The 18,240-nt window shown below is 38.2% G+C and overlaps 1 protein-coding gene across 4 annotated transcripts in view; it reads right to left on the minus strand.

Moving 5' to 3' along the window:
- ASTN1 (astrotactin 1) overlaps window positions 1-18,240 on the minus strand; it is a 505,111-nt gene that overhangs the window by 17,657 nt on the left and 469,214 nt on the right. For all 4 annotated transcript variants that reach the window (XM_007480837.3, XM_056815583.1, XM_001373628.5 and 1 more), the window contains one exon: window positions 12,715-12,815. In XM_007480837.3, the coding sequence (XP_007480899.1) occupies window positions 12,715-12,815 (101 nt within the window). The remainder of the gene's footprint in view (window positions 1-12,714; window positions 12,816-18,240) is intronic.

An 18,240-nucleotide genomic window follows, 5' to 3' on the forward strand; every position in this document is an offset into this window, starting at 1 on the left:
ACTTTCCCACTCACAGAAACCTATTCTCAAGAATCCAGTACACAAATCAATCATAGAGGCCAATACAATAAGTACAAGTACATCAAGCTTCAATATCCCTCAGTGACTCGATTACACAAATCAGTAACTCAGAAACTCCATAGTAAGAACCCTGAGAAATGATCGGTCTAATATTAAATTTGAATTGTGTTCCTAGTACCCCTCAACCTCAATGATATGATTGTTGAATTGTCTTTTAAGAACTGTTGATTAAGACTTCCGGTTAAGATGGCGGCTTAGAGAAAGCTGAAGTTCAGATCTCCGGAAAACCCTTCCCGACCGATCTCAAACTAGAAGCTCCTAAGGCGCCGAAATTCAAAACGATCAACAGCACAGACCCTGGGAACCCTCCTCCTGGACCTGGACCCGGTTCAAAAGGTACGGCTCCCCTTAAAAGCCAGAACCCGAGATCCCTCGGACCTCAGGGGTAGGAGCGCAGAGTCCAAGGCTCCCGGAAGCGGCAGCCGCACCGGGCTCAGAGAGCAGGGTCTGAGGAACAACAACCCTCAGGGTCTTCTACCCAAGTCCCAGTCCGGGTGAAAGTTACTGCCTGGGGCTTCCGCTGCAGAGAGCTGGTCGGTCTGGGGGAAAGTTACTGCCTGGGGCCTCCGCTGCAGAGAGCTGGTCAAAACAACAGCAACCCTCAGGGCGGGCAAGACAGCCTCACGGGCTGGATCCTGCTATCCAAGTCTCAGTGAAAGTCTGTGCTCTCGGAGCTTGGGGAAGCGGCAGCCCATCCCCCCGCAGGCCGACGAAACAGCCTCACGGCCAGCGATTCTGAAGGCAACTTCCGGAAATCGAGCCAGGGGGAGAGTGTGGCCTCGTGGTCCGACCCTTCCATTCCAGTTCCAGTGAGGCATATTCAGTTTAACCCAGGGAAAGCTCATAGAACTATCTGCCCAGGACTAAAGCCCCTGAACACCAGAAAGAGACAAGAAAAACTAATCCTCCACATTCAGAAATGGCAAACTCCACAGAACCACAGAAGCCCCAAAATACCAAGAAAAATAAGAAGAAAGGGGCGACTTTGGACACATTCTATGGAGCCAAAATACAAAATACAGAGCAGACAGAAGATAATATAAAAGAAAATGCTCCAAAACCTTCCAAAGGAAATGGAAACTCTCCACAAACCTATGAAGAATTTGAATCAGAAATGACCAAAAAGATGGAAGCCTTCTGGGAGGAAAAGTTGGAAATAATGCAAAAGAAATTCACGCATCTACAAAACCAGTTTGACCAAACTGTAAAAGAAAACCAGGCTTTAAAGGCCAGAATTAGGCAGCTGGAAGACAATGATCGTGTAAAAGAGCAAGAATCAATAAAGCAAAGCCAAAATACCAAGAAATTAGAAGAGAACATAAAATATCTCACCGACAAGGTGATAGATCTGGAAAATAGGGGGAGAAGGGATAATTTAAGAATAATTGGACTCCCAGATAAGCCAGAAATAAACACCAAACTGGACATGGTGATACAAGATATAATCAAAGAAAATTGCCCAGAGATTCTAGAACAAGGGGGCAATACATCCACTGACAGAGCTCACAGAACACCTTCTACACTAAACCCCCAAAGGACAACTCCCAGGAATGTAATTGCCAAATTCCAAAGCTATCAAACAAAAGAAAAAATCCTACAGGAAGCCAGAAAAAGACAATTTAGATATAAAGGAATGCCAATCAGGGTCACCCAAGACCTTGCAAGTTCTACTCTGAATGATCGTAAGGCATGGAACATGATCTTCAGAAAGGCAAGAGAGCTGGGTCTCCAACCAAGAATCAGCTACCCAGCAAAACTGACTGTGTACTTCCAAGGGAAAGTATGGGCATTCAACAAAATAGAAGACTTCCAACTTTTTGCAAAGAAGGGACCAGAGCTCTGTGGAAAGTTTGATACCGAAAATCAAAGAGCAAGGAATACCTGAAAAGGTAAATATTAAGGAAAGGGGAAAAATGTTATCTTCTTTTACTCAAACTCTCTTCTATAAGGACTACATTTATATCAACCTATGTATACTAATATGTGGGGAAAATGTAATGTATAAATAGGGGGTAAAGAAAGACCAAATAGAATAATGGTTCTCACACAAAGATTCACAGGGGAAGGGGAGGGGAAGAAAACTCCTATAAGAAGGAGAGGAAGAGAGGGGGGGGGTTTACTTAAACCTCAATCTCAGGGAAATCAACTCTGAGAGGGAAAAACATCCAGATCCATTGGGATCTTGAATTCTATCTTACCCAACAAGGGTAAGGAGAAGGGAAAACCAAGGGGGGGAGGGGGAGAGGGAGAACAAAAAGGGAGGGAAAGAGAGGGGGGAGGGGGAGGGAACAAAAAGGGAGGGACTAAAAAGGGAAACATCAAGGGAGGGGACAAGGGGGACTGATTCAAAGTAAATCACTGGACTAAAAGGTAGAGCCGAAGAAGAAAAGGTTAGAATTAGGGAAGGCAATCAAAATGCCAGGGAGTCCACAAATGACAATCATAACTTTGAACGTGAATGGGATGAACTCACCCATAAAACGTAGACGAATAGCAGAATGGATTAGAATCCAAAACCCTACCATATGTTGTCTTCAAGAAACACACATGAGGCGGGTTGACACCCACAAGGTCAGAATTAAAGGATGGAGTAAGACCTTCTGGGCCTCAACTGATAGAAAGAAGGCAGGAGTGGTAATCATGATATCTGATAAAGCCAATGCAAAAATAGACCTGATCAAAAGGGATAGGGAAGGTAATTATATTTTGTTAAAAGGGACTCTAGACAATGAGGAAATATCATTAATCAACATGTATGCACCAAATAATATAGCACCCAAATTTCTAATGGAGAAACTAGGAGAATTGAAGGAAGAAATAGACAATAAAACCATACTAGTGGGAGACTTAAACCAACCATTATCAAATTTAGATAAATCAAATCAAAAAATAAATAAGAAAGAGGTAAAAGAAGTGAATGAAATCTTAGAAAAATTAGAATTAATAGACATATGGAGAAAAATAAATAGGGATAAAAAGGAATACACCTTCTTCTCAGCACCACATGGCACATTCACAAAAATTGACCATACATTAGGTCACAGAAACATAGCACACAAATGCAAAAAAGCAGAAATAATGAATGCAGCCTTCTCAGATCACAAGGCAATAAAAATAATGATTAGTAATGGTACATGGAAAACCAAATCTAAAACCAATTGGAAATTAAACAATATGATACTCCAAAACCGTTTAGCTAAAGAAGAAATCATAGAAACAATTAATAATTTCATCAAGGAAAATGACAATGGCGAAACATCCTTTCAAACCTTTTGGGATGCAGCCAAAGCGGTAATCAGAGGCAAATTCATATCCCTGAAAGCTCATATTAACAAACAAGGGAGAGCAGAGATCAATCAATTGGAAATGCAATTGAAAAAACTCGAAAGCGATCAAATTAAAAACCCCCAGCAGAAAACCAAATTAGAAATCCTAAAAATTAAGGGAGAAATTAATAAAATCGAAAGTGATAGAACTATTGATTTAATAAATAAGACAAGAAGCTGGTACTTTGAAAAAACAAACAAAATAGACAAAGTACTGGTCAATCTAATTAAAAAAAGGAAGGAAGAAAAGCAAATTCACAGCATTAAAGATGAAAAGGGGGACAGCACCTCCAATGAGGAGGAAATTAAGGCAATCATTAGAAATTACTTTGCCCAATTATATGGCAATAAATACACCAATTTAGGAGAAATGGATGAATATATACAAAAATACAAACTGCCTAGACTAACAGAAGAGGAAATAGAATTCTTAAATAATCCCATATCAGAAATTGAAATCCATCAAGCCATCAAAGAACTTCCTAAGAAAAAATCCCCAGGGCCTGATGGATTCACCTGTGAATTCTATCAAACATTCAGAGAACAGTTGACCCCAATACTATACAAACTATTTGACATAATAAGCAAAGAGGGAGTTCTACCAAACTCCTTTTACGACACAAACATGGTACTGATTCCAAAACCAGGCAGGTCAAAAACAGAGAAAGAAAACTATAGACCAATCTCCCTAATGAATATAGATGCAAAAATTTTAAATAGGATACTAGCAAAAAGACTCCAGCAAGTGATCAGAAGGATCATTCACCATGATCAAGTAGGATTCATACCAGGGATGCAGGGCTGGTTCAACATTAGGAAAACCATCCACATAATTGACCACATCAACAAGCAAACTAGCAAGAACCACATGATTATCTCAATAGATGCAGAAAAAGCCTTTGATAAAATACAACACCCATTCCTATTAAAAACACTAGAAAGCATAGGAATAGAAGGGTCATTCCTAAAAATAATAAACAGTATATATCTAAAACCAACAGCTAATATCATCTGCAATGGGGATAAACTAGATGCATTCCCAATAAGATCAGGAGTGAAACAAGGATGCCCATTATCACCTCTACTATTTGACATTGTACTAGAAACACTAGCAGTAGCAATTAGAGAAGATAAAGAAATTGAAGGTATCAGAATAGGCAAGGAGGAGACCAAGTTATCACTCTTTGCGGATGACATGATGGTCTACTTAAAGAATCCTAGAGATTCAACCAAAAAGCTAATTGAAATAATCAACAACTTTAGCAAAGTTGCAGGATACAAAATAAACCCACATAAATCATCAGCTTTTCTATATATCTCCAACACAGCTCAGCAGCAAGAACTAGAAAGAGAAATCCCATTCAAAATCACCTTAGACAAAATAAAATACCTAGGAATCTATCTCCCAAGACAAACACAGGAACTATATGAACACAACTACAAAACACTCGCCACACAACTAAAACTAGACTTGAACAATTGGAAAAACATTAACTGCTCATGGATAGGACGAGCCAATATAATAAAAATGACCATCCTACCCAAACTTATTTATCTATTTAGTGCCATACCCATTGAACTACCAAAATACTTCTTCACTGATTTAGAAAAAACCATAACAAAGTTCATTTGGAAGAACAAAAGATCAAGGATATCCAGGGAATTAATGAAAAAAAACACATATGATGGGGGCCTTGCAGTCCCTGACCTAAAACTATATTACAAAGCAGCAGTCATCAAAACAATTTGGTACTGGCTAAGAAACAGAAAGGAAGATCAGTGGAATAGACTGGGGGAAAACGACCTCAGCAAGACAGTATACGATAAACCCAAAGATCCCAGCTTTTGGGACAAAAATCCACTATTCGATAAAAACTGCTGGGAAAATTGGAAGACAGTGTGGGAGAGACTAGGAATAGATCAACACCTCACACCCTACACCAAGATAAATTCAAAATGGGTGAGTGACTTAAACATAAAGAAGGAAACCATAAGTAAATTGGGTAAACACAGAATAGTATACATGTCAGACCTTTGGGAGGGGAAAGGCTTTAAAACCAAGCAAGATATAGAAAGAATCACAAAATGTAAAATAAATAATTTTGACTACATCAAACTAAAAAGCTTTTGTACAAACAAAACCAATATAACTAAAATCAGAAGGGAAACAACAAATTGGGAAAAAATCTTCATAGAAACCTCTGACAAAGGTTTAATTACTCATATTTATAATGAGCTAAATCAATTGTACAAAAAATCAAGCCATTCTCCAATTGATAAATGGGCAAGGGAAATGGATAGGCAGTTCTCAGATAAAGAAATCAAAACTATTAACAAGCACATGAAGAAGTGTTCTACATCTCTTATAATCAGAGAGATGCAAATCAAAACAACTCTGAGGTATCACCTCACACCTAGCAGATTGGCTAACATAACAGCAAAGGAAAGTAATGAATGCTGGAGGGGATGTGGCAAAGTAGGGACATTAATTCATTGCTGGTGGAGTTGTGAACTGATCCAACCATTTTGGAGGGCAATTTGGAACTATGCCCAAAGGGCGACAAAAGAATATCTACCCTTTGACCCAGCCATAGCACTGCTGGGTCTGTACCCCAAAGAGATAATGGACACAAAGACTTGTACAAAAATATTCATAGCTGCGCTCTTTGTGGTGGCCCAAAACTGGAAAACGAGGGGATGCCCATCAATTGGGGAATGGCTGAACAAACTGTGGTATATGTTGGTGATGGAATACTATTGTGCTCAAAGGAATAATAAAGTGGAGAAGTTCCATGGAGACTGGAACAACCTCCAGGAAGTGATGCAGAGCGAGAGGAGCAGAACCAGGAGAACATTGTACACAGAGACTAATACACTGTGGTATAATCGAACGTAATGGACTTCTCCATTAGGGGCGGTGTAATGTCCCTGAACAACTTTCAGGGATCCAGGAGAAAAAAAACACCATTCATAAGCAAAGGATAAACTATGGGAGTGGAAACACCGAGAAAAAGCAACTGCCTGAATACAGAGGTTGAGGGGACATGACAGAGGATAGACTTTAAATGAACACTCTAATGCAAATACTATCAACAAAGCAATGGGTTCAAATCAAGAAAACATCTAATGCCCAGTGGACTTACGCGTCGGCTATGGGGGGTGGGGGGGAGGAAAAGAAAATGATCTATGTCTTTAACGAATAATGCTTGGAAATGATCAAATAAAATATATTTAAAAAAAAAAAAGAACTGTTGATTAATTATTCCATTTTATTAAAAGAAATAAGTAATTTTCCTTGATTGTTTGTAAGCTCAAAACTTCTCACAGGATAATGAGAAAATTAAGCCACCTGTGATGAAATCATTTATCCTGTATGCTGTCTGTAATCACAATATAAGAATATAGAATGTTAATCAAGTGATTTGTTAAAAGTTACTGTATCACTTTTCCAATTATCTCCATTTAGACATGTGTGTTAGGTAATGTATCTATGTGCTAAGAAAATGGGTATAAAAATAAAAACCAAGCCTGGGGATGTCAGAGCAACTATCAGATGCAAAGCAGCCCCATGGCCTTAATGATTAAGCTGTCTTCTATTTGTTATTTTTTTGACTGATCATTCACCACCTGTTGGGAATCCTTGGAGTCGTGAGTGAGGGTGGACCTCGCCTGTGGCACATGATATTCTATATCTCATATCTATGACTTCACAAAGGCTATCAACTATCCCTAGAAAAAAATCTCTTCTTATTTCTACCTCATCTTCTTTCAAGGATCAGATCAAATATCATCTTGGACATGGAATCTTTCCCAATCCCTCACTCATTTATTTTTTTCTACCTGGACTCCTATGCAATTACTTTGAATTCTTTTTATATATTCACTTCTCTCTCCCTGCATGACAATCACCAGAATATAATGAACAGGACCAAGCAAAATGCCTGGTAAACAGTCAGTACTTAATGGATGCTTGCTGAACTGACTTCATAGGGTCACAGATTTAATGCCAAAAGAGACCTTATAGATCTCCTAGTCTAATTCTCTCATTTTGTAGATGAGAAAACTAAAGCACAAGAGGTTGACCCTAAGGTCACAGACAATAATAAGTGTTCAGGTCCAGTGTTGAACTCGGGTCCTAAGACAGGTCATCTTTAGTGTCTTTTCCATTGAATCAGTTGAACTGAACAAAAAGCATCACTTATTTATGGGAGACATACCTCACGATAGTGCCAGTTATACAGAATTCACTTTGAACACATAGGATTATCCAAAGGAAATTTCCAACTTGGTAACGTTTTAAACTCTAACCTGATACTTCTTTGTGTACCTTGATGATGGCTGTTCACACCACAGTGCTTATCCTAAGTAGATCAATAACCTCTCAGGATTCTTTGTGGCCCTGCAGTTTATGCAGGTCCTAGAAATGATGTCTTAGGGAGGTTTCTATCCTAAGGGAAAGTATCACTGAAACCCCACAGTTGTAAGGACCTCAATGTTTAAAGTCAAAATACTCCTCTAATAGAACATGATTAAACTCAAGCCATATGATTTAAAGGAAGTCTCAGTCCTCTCTGCCATGTTTCAGAGATTATAGATAAGATGAGCCAATGGATACATTGCAAAAGTGTCTTTAAAGTTTGTAAAGCATAGCTATTACATTATCTCATTTAATGAAACATTTATAGTTATAGTATAGTCCTGATGGTAAATAATGATCAGATTCGGCTTTGGCCATAGCCTTTGGATATTCAAAATTCACATCAACTAAGACTTTGTGAGTTCCTATACTTCCATTCGAAATAAGAGCAGTTTAAGGAAGATTCTTAACAGCTTTGAATCCTCAGAATTCTTGATTTTCTCGAACTAAGCAGTCAATAGTTAGTAACAATAGCTTATATTTCATATAGTGCTTCAAATTCTGTGAAGTATTTTTATAAATATTACCTAATTTTATCCTCAATAACCACCCTGGGAGGTAGGAACAATTATTGTCCCCATTTTATAGATAAGGAAACTGAGGCAGATGAGAGCCACACAGCTAGTGAGTGTCTGAAGCTAGATTTGAACTCAAGTTCTCTTGATTCCATATCTAATGCTCTATTCACTGTGCCATCTAGGCAGCTGGAAGTTATGTTATTTCTCAAGGATTAATGCTTGATCACTTTACAAAAGAGAATAAAGCCTTGCTATTAAGTCTGAAGAAGTAGATGTCATGAAAAAGATAGGCCCCTTGCTGGGGATTTTTTAAAAAGTCACATTTTCCACTATATCTCTTCACTCTTCCCCAGAGGAGGGTTGTTTCCATGATAATCAGAGGTCATATATTCAAGGAATGATCCACAAGAATATAGGAGGGATATTCCTGGAAAAAGGAGGAGGTGTCACAGAACAAAAAGTTAAAAGGAAAGACTAGAGTAGTAAGAATGTAGGAGAAAAAGGGATACCCTGAATCTAGGTGGGAAATATCCATTTGGGGTTCATCCTCTTTCATGTCGGTTCATGTGTCAGTTGAACTGCTACCAGTCAATGTCAAATTAGAAAGGGGATTTATTTCTTATAATTATTTGCATAAAAGTATAGGGAGTGAATAGATGTGTTAAAAAATTGCCAAGAAGAACTCCATCATCCAAGATTTCTACTTTCTATTTAATTATTCATGAAATGTGGAGAAAGACAAGGAGATTGTGTTAACTGTATTTAACTCATGCACTACACTTAATAGAAAGAAAATTAAAGCTCTTTGAGGAGAACAAAGTTCTTAACTAATCCAGTGACTTAAGTGGACTGAATTCTAAATATCTGACTTACTATTTAGGCAATCCTCTACTAGACCATGGAGAACTTAATGCCAGTGAATCAGAAACTTAAATTCCAAAGTCCAATGGACCTTTATTATAATCTTCAGTGAGAAAGCCAAATGAGTACTTATGTGCAGAACCAATTGATTATACAAAGAAATGGATGGCATGCTAGACACATGCCCTAATTACCTTTCAGATATTCTGCCATTTTTGAGCTTGCAAGAAGAACCTTAGTTCAACTGAGAAAATAACCAATGGCCACCAGTTAGAGTAGATGGGTGAGACCGTATAGAAAGATGTGGAAGGGAATGCTATATTTATTTTTGGTGCCTACTTTTTCCTTCCTCTAGGGAAAATGATTTAGTAAAAACACCAGCTAATGCTTGTTTACAGAGGTGTCTTACTCTGACATACAGTCCCTCAGTAAGTGTTTATTAAGATTTAAAATATGTCAGTCATGGTGCTAAGTCCTGAGGATGTAAAGAAAGACAAAAATTATTCATGCCCTCAGGGAGATTCTATACTAATGGGAGCAACAGGTAATGAGTTAAGTATATATAAGACACGGAGTCAATTTAGAAGGAAAATCTGTAATGGGGGTGTGTTGAGGGGCACTTAAGGAGGATAGAGGACAGTTCTTCTGCCAAATATGCCACATATATCCTGAATCAGTTAAATCAAACAGGGTGAATTTAGCCTGGGGATCACTAAGCTGGGAAGACCTGCCTTCCTCCTAGATAATTGGGTGATGCTCTAAGTTATTGGAACAGTAATTTATCTTGTTTAATAGATTTATATTCATATAAGAATGAGTTCTATTTATGACCTCCATATAGGTTAAAAGCAGGTAAAACATGAGGATTTGGGATATGCTAGAATTATATTAATTTTTGAGAATGTGCTCAATTAGTAGAACTTGTTCCTTGCTACAGTCACCCAGCTTTAGCTAATGGGATCTGGAAACACTGATTCAGCAACTTTACACCAAATTAACTTCTCATCTTATTTGGTCTGAGGAGATAGACTTCCTTAGGCAAGGATCTAGGATGTATAAGAACAAATTGACATATTTTGTGGGCATGGATAGAAATCATAGAGTCAGGGAACTCAGCAAGGAGCTGTGCACCCCTGTACAGTTAATAAGTAAAATCTCTCATCACTGTCAAATCTCCTTCTTAGAGACCTCTCTTCCCTGTCTTAGTACAACAGGTTTCAGAATATGCCTGAATGTTGAGGAGATCCTTGGTGATTGTACAATGCTCATAACACAACTAATTAACCAGAACACACATTCTGAAATGGTGCCCATAATTTGGGGAGCTAGAAGATGCAGGGGCCTGGATCAAGAAAAGGTGAGCTCAAATCTAGTCTCAGATATTGATTAGCTGTGTGATCCTGGGTAAGTCACTTAACTGTTTGTTTCAGTTTTCTTATCTATAAAGTGAGCGGGAGAAGGAAAGAACAAACCCCTCCAGTATCTTTGCCAAGAAAACTTCAAATGGAGCTATGAACAGTTGGATATAATTACTGAACAACAACAACAACCTGTGCTCTGAACCCATACCAGCAAATAAGTGGCAAAATTAGGTATGTTTCCTTCCTTGTCACTTGTTCTTCCTACCCTAGAATAAGAAATGCAATTTGACAATTGATCAATATTTCACATTACTCTCCCCCATGCACTCTGCTTTCCCACTTCATTAATCTGTCTGCTTTTCCCTTTACATGACATTCCATCCTTCATTTCTAAGACTTGTCACAGGTTGTCCCCTAAGCTTGGAACTCTCTTTCTCTCTTCACCTACCTACACCTCTTGAAATCCCTCACTCCATCCAAACTTCAGATCAAAGTTTCTCTCCTACAAAAGACCTTTCCTGATAACTCCAGCTATTAGCCCTCACCTTCGATATTACTTTATATTTATTTTGTATATACTTTTGTCCACTTCCTCCCTCCCAGTTCTAAGTCTAATATCTAATAAGAACTTAATAATTACCAGCCAAATTGAATTGAAATAAAATATTCATTAAGCATCTTCTATGCCCAAGCCCCAGAAATGTCAATAGATAGAGGAGGCAGCAGAATGATGAGGAGTTCTTGGGCCAAGCTGAAATGTGAGGAAATGGAGATGGAAGCCAGGGCTGAGCAGGAGAGGAATCCCTGGATAAGCTGAACAATTCTGGGACCAACTCTCCTGCATGTTGAGAAGGAGATCCTGAGAATTATAATCTTTTAGACTAAGACTCCTGGAAAGAAGAGCAGAATATTCCCAGACAATGCCAAGTTTAGGGGTAAAATCAAGGAGTTCTGGGGCTAAGCAAGATCTAGAACTACAAGGGTTGGGGGGGGGCAGAGTCATGATGTGGAAGAGATATCATGGGCCTTGTCTTCCACTAGTACTCTTGGATACTGAGGATTTGTGTGTTACAAAGAAAGGCATTGGCTCTTATTTGCCCCTCTGAGATGAAAGGTAATATAATGCATAGGTACATGGTTTACCTCAATTCCTACTGCATAGTGGGTGCTAAAAACTGCCAAATGACTTCTCAGGAAGATGGGAATCACCTGAAGGTAGGATTTCTTGACTCTCTAGCAACAGGGTGAGAGGGTTAGCTCAACAAAGGCAGTACATATGACAGGAGATAACTCTCTAGGTCCCTAAGAAGGCAGCACTCACTAAAGAGAAAGGGTCCAGTTCTCTAACTGACTTGGGGGTTCTTCCCTTGTAGAGTTGAATAGATTATCAGAACCTAACTAACCCAGGATGCCACAAAAGTCTGGGAAACCACAGAGGATGAGGTGCTCCACAGGGAGGTTAGCCCTGCTTGGGAAGCCACAGTGAGATATTCCAGGGAAGAAGAAGCAGGAGGGCCCTGTATGTGTGGTCTTGGGAGAATGGATAGAAAGCTTTCAAGAAAACAAGATTTTCTGAAGACAAACTTTGTCTATTTCATGATTTTCTCCAGAAAACATCAGTCCTGGTTGAAAGACTCCATGGTGAAGAAATAATTCCTGTTCTCTGAATTATTACCAATACCTCTTCATTTCAATGTTAAAAGATAATTCTAATCAATTCTAATGTTTTAATACTAAGTCTAGTACTTTCTATCCAAACTTTATCAATCAACAAGCAATTATAAACATTTGCTATGAGCTAGGGATTTCAGTAAGCACTGGAAATCCAAAGGAAGGAAAAAAAAATCCCCCTCCTGACTCTCAGAGCTTATATTCTATTGGAGGAAGACAATATTTACATATTTAAATATATACCAGCTATAGCAAATCAGCTATAATATAATTTATTTTGGAGGGAAAACACTAGAAAGTAAGAATGTTGAGAAAAGTTTTTATGAGGAAAGTGGTAGTTAAACAAAGAAGGGGAGAGAAAGAGGTCATTCCTTCCAATATGTAAGGACTGGGCCTCTTTGGCTCTCTTCTCTTAGTAAAAAGAAGGAATCTCTATCACAAAACTTTTTTTTAAATCAAGCCCTGGATCTCTTTCTTACCTTGGGCTTTCACATCATCTACCACTGGGCAGGGGGTCTTCACTATTACATCACTTGGTCTGGAACGTCGTCCTGTGTTGTCCACTCCCCACAGGGTAAACCTGACAGGGAGTGTGAAAAGACATCAATATCATTAGTATGATATCTTTGAGAAAGCCATCTAATAAAAAGAGTGCTCTAGAATGCAGAGTTAGTTCTGAAGGTATGCCTTGCCCAAGAGAGACTGCTTTGAGACTCAGAAGTTTGAGGTTTACTTACACCATTATTTTGCAAAACAAGCAGGAAATGCTGCTAGATAAATAAACCATATCCATTCTGATATGTAATGGCAATCCAAATTCTTCCATATTAATTGTCTTTTGTCTACCATTTGGTAGGTATTCAATCTACCCTCTTATGTAGAATCATAGAGTTGGAAAGCAACTCAAAGGCCATCTTAATTCAACATCCATTGCTACAGAAGAATCTCCTCTATGATTTACTGAAGTGGTTATCTAGTCTTTGTTTTAAGGCTTCCAGAAATGGAGAACTTACCATTTTCCAAAACAGAATATTCCAATATTGGATTGCTGTTTTCCTATGATAGCATGTTCACTTTACAATCCTAGAAGGCTTCATTTGTAAGCTTGTAAATTTATCAGAAGGCTGTGTGGGGGGGAGTCTTATTAAGAGTAAAATAATCACAAACCATATAATATTGGTACAATATTTTGTATGTTTCAGTTCTCCCCTTTATACCATTTCATTTGATATTTGTAATAGCCTTATGAGGTAAGGAGTGAAAGTATTGTTATTCTCATCTTACAGATTAGAAAACTGAAGCTCAGAGGTATTACATGTCTTTCCAAAAATCTTACAGCTAATAAGTTAGAAGAAGAAAATAAATTACCATGTAGTTTGCCTCTTGTTGACTCTAACCCCTTTCACAACAAGTCTGCTTATGATTAAAGGTCTTTCAATAAGATATCCTCCACCACACTAAACCTCAGAGAGGTTGAGTAAATTTCTAAAGGTCACAAAACATGTTGACATCAGAGGCAGAAATTGAATGTCTTTGTCTGGAAGAGTTGATTCTGTCCAGAATTTGGAGTCTGAAAGGGTTTAGCACCACTTCTCATACTTATTAGCTATGTGACCTTGGAAAAGTCACTTAATCTTTGAGTCTAAAGTTTTTTTTTAATCATGTGTAAAATGGGAGAGTTGTTCTCAATGACTTCTAAAGTTCTGTTCAGCCCAAAATCAATGCTCATAAGACCTACTTCAAAAGGTTGTCAAGAAAATACTTTGTCAAATTTTACATGGTTATCTATGAATAGCTGCTTCTGCTTTCTCAAGTCAGTTTGGAGGTTGCTCTAAGGTTCCTAAGCACTTTGCAAACATATCAAATGATTTTTCTTCAACATCTTGGTAAAGGTAGATAGCTCAAAAATAACCAATATATCCTCAATTCCCAGTGGCCCCTTTTGGGTGTGTGAAGATTGGATTTGGCTCTCTCCTGATTATAACAATGAAGGTACTTAGCTTGTCCTTGATTGTGAAGATTAAATTGTAATCCCCTATCTATTTTTAGATCTTAATCCCCAAAGTGTAAAGCACAATACTTGATTTGAGTATGGAGATCTATCCATTTTGGATTTTAACCACAAAAAAAGGTGTGAACACCCATTTCATACATTGAGTGGGAGGTCTGTGACCTATGTGTGAAAGACTGGGCAGTCCTGGAGTGGAGCATGGATTGTGATTGGTAGATGTAAAAATTTAGGGGAAGTGACAAAAAGAAAAAGGTCTTTAAAAGTGGAAACAGAGATCACACAGGGATACACTTGAAGGGAGTCACTTGGAGTGAAGAGAGACTTGTAGTGAAGAAGGACACTTGGAGTTTGAAAGAGACACTTGGAGTGGAGTCTGCTAGAGTCGAGACTGATAAAAGAATCTGCTGATTGAACTGACAATGTGGGGAGTGTTAAGGCTGACTTCCTTCCTTGCCCTTTCTGGAGTTGTGAGCCTCCAGGAAAGGCCCATCATCTTGAGACTCCTTTCCCCTGGTTGGGGCCTTAGAATTTCTACCTGACTCATAGGAAGCTCTCTCTCTCTCTCTCTCTCTCTCTCTCTCTCTCTCTCTCTCTCTCTCTCTCTCTCTCTCTCTCTCTCTCTCTCTCTCTCTCTCTCTCTCTCTCTCTCTCTCTCTCTCTCTCTCTCTCTCTCTCTCTCTCTCTTTCTCTCTCTCTCTCTCTCTCTCTCTCTCTCTCTCTCTCTCTCTCTCTCTCTCTCTCTCTCTCTCTCTCTCTCTCCCTCCCCCCTTTTCTCTCTTCCTTAATATCTTCCCTCTATTGTAAAAATAAACTACCATAAATTCCATTTTACTTTAGTAATTCATTAATTCATTTTGGGGATTTAGATGTTAAATCCCTGGTGACCAATTAAATATTCAGTCCAATCAGATTTAACAGGTGCTACTTCAATATTGGTTCACATTGACCCTGCAAGCAACCACTTTTAACACCTAGGGAGGGCAACTCATTCATAATTATTATTATTTTACAACAACAGCTAAATTTATATAGTGCTTACTATCTGCCAGACATTTTGCTAAGCACATTACAATTATTATCTGATATGATCCTGATGACAATTCTGAGTAGTAAGTACTATTATTATTCCCATTTTACAGATGAAGAAACTGCATGAGAGTTTAAGTGACTTGCCCAGGTCACATATTTAATATTTAAGGTCAAACTCAATTTTTCTGGAACACAGATCTATAACTGTATCCACTGTATCATCTAAATGCCCAGCTGCTTGTAGAAGGTAAGATCCTTAAAGCTGGAAGAGATAGGCAAAATAGTGGATGACAAAGTCTGATCCAAAAAGATCTTGTTGATTTAGAGAATTGGATTGAGTCTAATCAATAGATATAAAGTCTTGCACTTGGGTATAAAAATCATTTTTGCAGGTGGTAAAGGAATCTGGATAGATAGTGACTGCAATGGGGAAATGTCATGGACTCTTAAGGAATATATGGCAGTCAAAAAAAAAGGAAGAAAGAAAAACTAATGAAATCTTGGAATGCGTTTGAAGCAGTATTTTCCAGGAATAGTAGGGGGATATTCCCTGTATTCTGCCCCATGCTCTTATCAGCCCCGATCTTAAGTCTCATGATCAGTTCTCAGAGCCATGATTTAAGAAGGGCATTAAAAACCTGAAGAATATTCAGAAGAGGACAAGTAGAAAGACCTTGAATCCATGTCATTGGAGAATGTATTGGCTATGTTTATTCTTAAGAAAAGAAGACACAACATGGGTCATGCTAACTGTGTTCAAGTATTTGAAGATTTATGTAGAGGATGGATTAGGATTGATATATTTGGCTATGGAAGGCAAAACCAGGAGGAATGGTAAAAATTGAATAGGTGCAGATTTTGACTTGTTGGCCTGAACAAAAAACAACCAACCAATGAAACAACCAAACACAAAATGGAAATCCCCAACAATTAGAACTGTTTGACAGTGAAGTGAGTTGAATCAGGAGATGAAGAGTTGCCCTTTCTGGGAGGTCTTTAAGTGGAGACTGAATGACCAGATGTTGATTATGTTAAATTGAGGTGTCCTTTGGTAAATGATTGGACTGGATGGATACTAGAGTCCTTCCAAAATTAATGATTCTTTGATCCATTTTGTCTTTCAATCCACAACCTTTAGCACAGTGCCTGGCACATAGTGGATACACAATAAATGTCTATAGAAGGACTGAATGAATGAATGATCCAATTTATCAACAACAAATCCAAATGAAGAGCAACTGCTAGAGAGGTGCAAGAAAGGGGAAGAATTGATGAAATTATCATTCACCTTTTCTTACCAATTTTGTGAAGGTTTCAGGTACTCTAATGGATATTCCTCCTCTTACAAATTTTTACTGTCCCTTAAAAACTCTTAGAAGCCCTTTCTCTGTGAGTCTGGCAGAGTTTGGTGCTCATATAGGAGCCCATACTATTGAATGCAATTTGATTCAATTGGACAAGTATATATCAAGTACCCATTATGAGCTAGGAGCTTGAGATAAAAAGGAGAAAATGAGAACCATCTCTGCTCTCAATGAATTTATATTTCCATTGTTTTGGGAAGATATAAAAAAGCAAAATACAAGTCAATGTGATAGAGATATAAATAGATAGACAGACAGATAGACAGACAGACATATAGATTGATAGCAAAATATACATATATATTTGTTATCTGTATGTATTATATAGAAATACATGCTGAAATATGAAATATATAAATATGTAAATATATGTACACGTCCATATTGTCAATCCAAAGTTATTTCAGTAGGGAGGAGATGCATCTTTGAGGGGAGATAGTGATTATAAATGGAAGGGAAGAAGAGAGAGCATTCCAAATATGAGACAGTTCATGGAAAAACAAAGGGGTGGGAGATAGAACACTGACTTGAATAAGTAAGATTTAGAATGCAGAATGGAAACCAATGAAACCTAAATGTGAGAAAAGACTAAAGATTGCCTGCAAAGGATTATAATATGTGTATGCATATATATGTACTACACATATGTATGTATATAAATTAATTTTTCTATATCATTAATAGCCTCGTGAAATACCATGAATTAGCTGCTAATTTATCTGTACACCACAAGATGGTAACGAGGTATAGGTCTTCAGACTCTCTCCATTTCTAAATGGAAAAAGGGTCAGCACTGATAATGAAGTTACCCCTATTTTCCTCAACAGAACAAGACACTTAGAGATTCTTAATAAGCTGAAAATCTGGGACATTCATCCTGCTATAAAGATCAGGTAGGGCATAACACATTTTTAAAGTGGCAATGCTGTGTCCAGACAGTACATAAATGTGCTGCCCTTATATCATCATCATCATCATTGTTAATATTATTATTATTTAACATTTATTAGGCAGCAAGAGAACTCTATGCTCTTCTGAACCGAAGAGAAGTCATGCACCTTGTCTAGTGAGCTAATGGATAATCACATTCATAGTCTTTAAAGGTCTGTGCTTATTACAACATGGTCTCCCAGGCTATGTTTATTCAGACCTCAGTTGGCATGCTAATAACTACACTTACTGGGGGCGCGTGAGCATGTGAGCAAACACAGAGTTGGATCTGACTCTGAGGTCTCTTAGAGGCTTAACGGCCTGGAACCTGATGAGCATGGAGTAGTCCCCTGCTTATTCTCATGAATTAGCTGCCCTTGCCTCTCCTTTTCATGGATCTTCTCCCTGCGGGCTTGGCAGTTTGAGCTAATCCCTTCTATCTGACTCATTCCTCCTATTCTCTGAATTCAGAAAAGTCCTAGAATCCTGGAGTTGGAAAGGACCTCAGTGGCCATCTGGTTCAATCTAGCCTGGAACAATTCCCTAAAGAAATGCTTAACCATTTTTGTGTCATGAACCCCTTTGGCAGGCTGGTGAAGCCACTGGACCCCTTCTTAGAATATTGGTTTTGCATGCATAAAACAAAATGTTTAGGATTCAAATGAAACCAA

Source organism: Monodelphis domestica, chromosome 2, assembly GCF_027887165.1.
Source record: "Monodelphis domestica isolate mMonDom1 chromosome 2, mMonDom1.pri, whole genome shotgun sequence".
NCBI lineage: Eukaryota > Metazoa > Chordata > Mammalia > Didelphimorphia > Didelphidae > Monodelphis > Monodelphis domestica.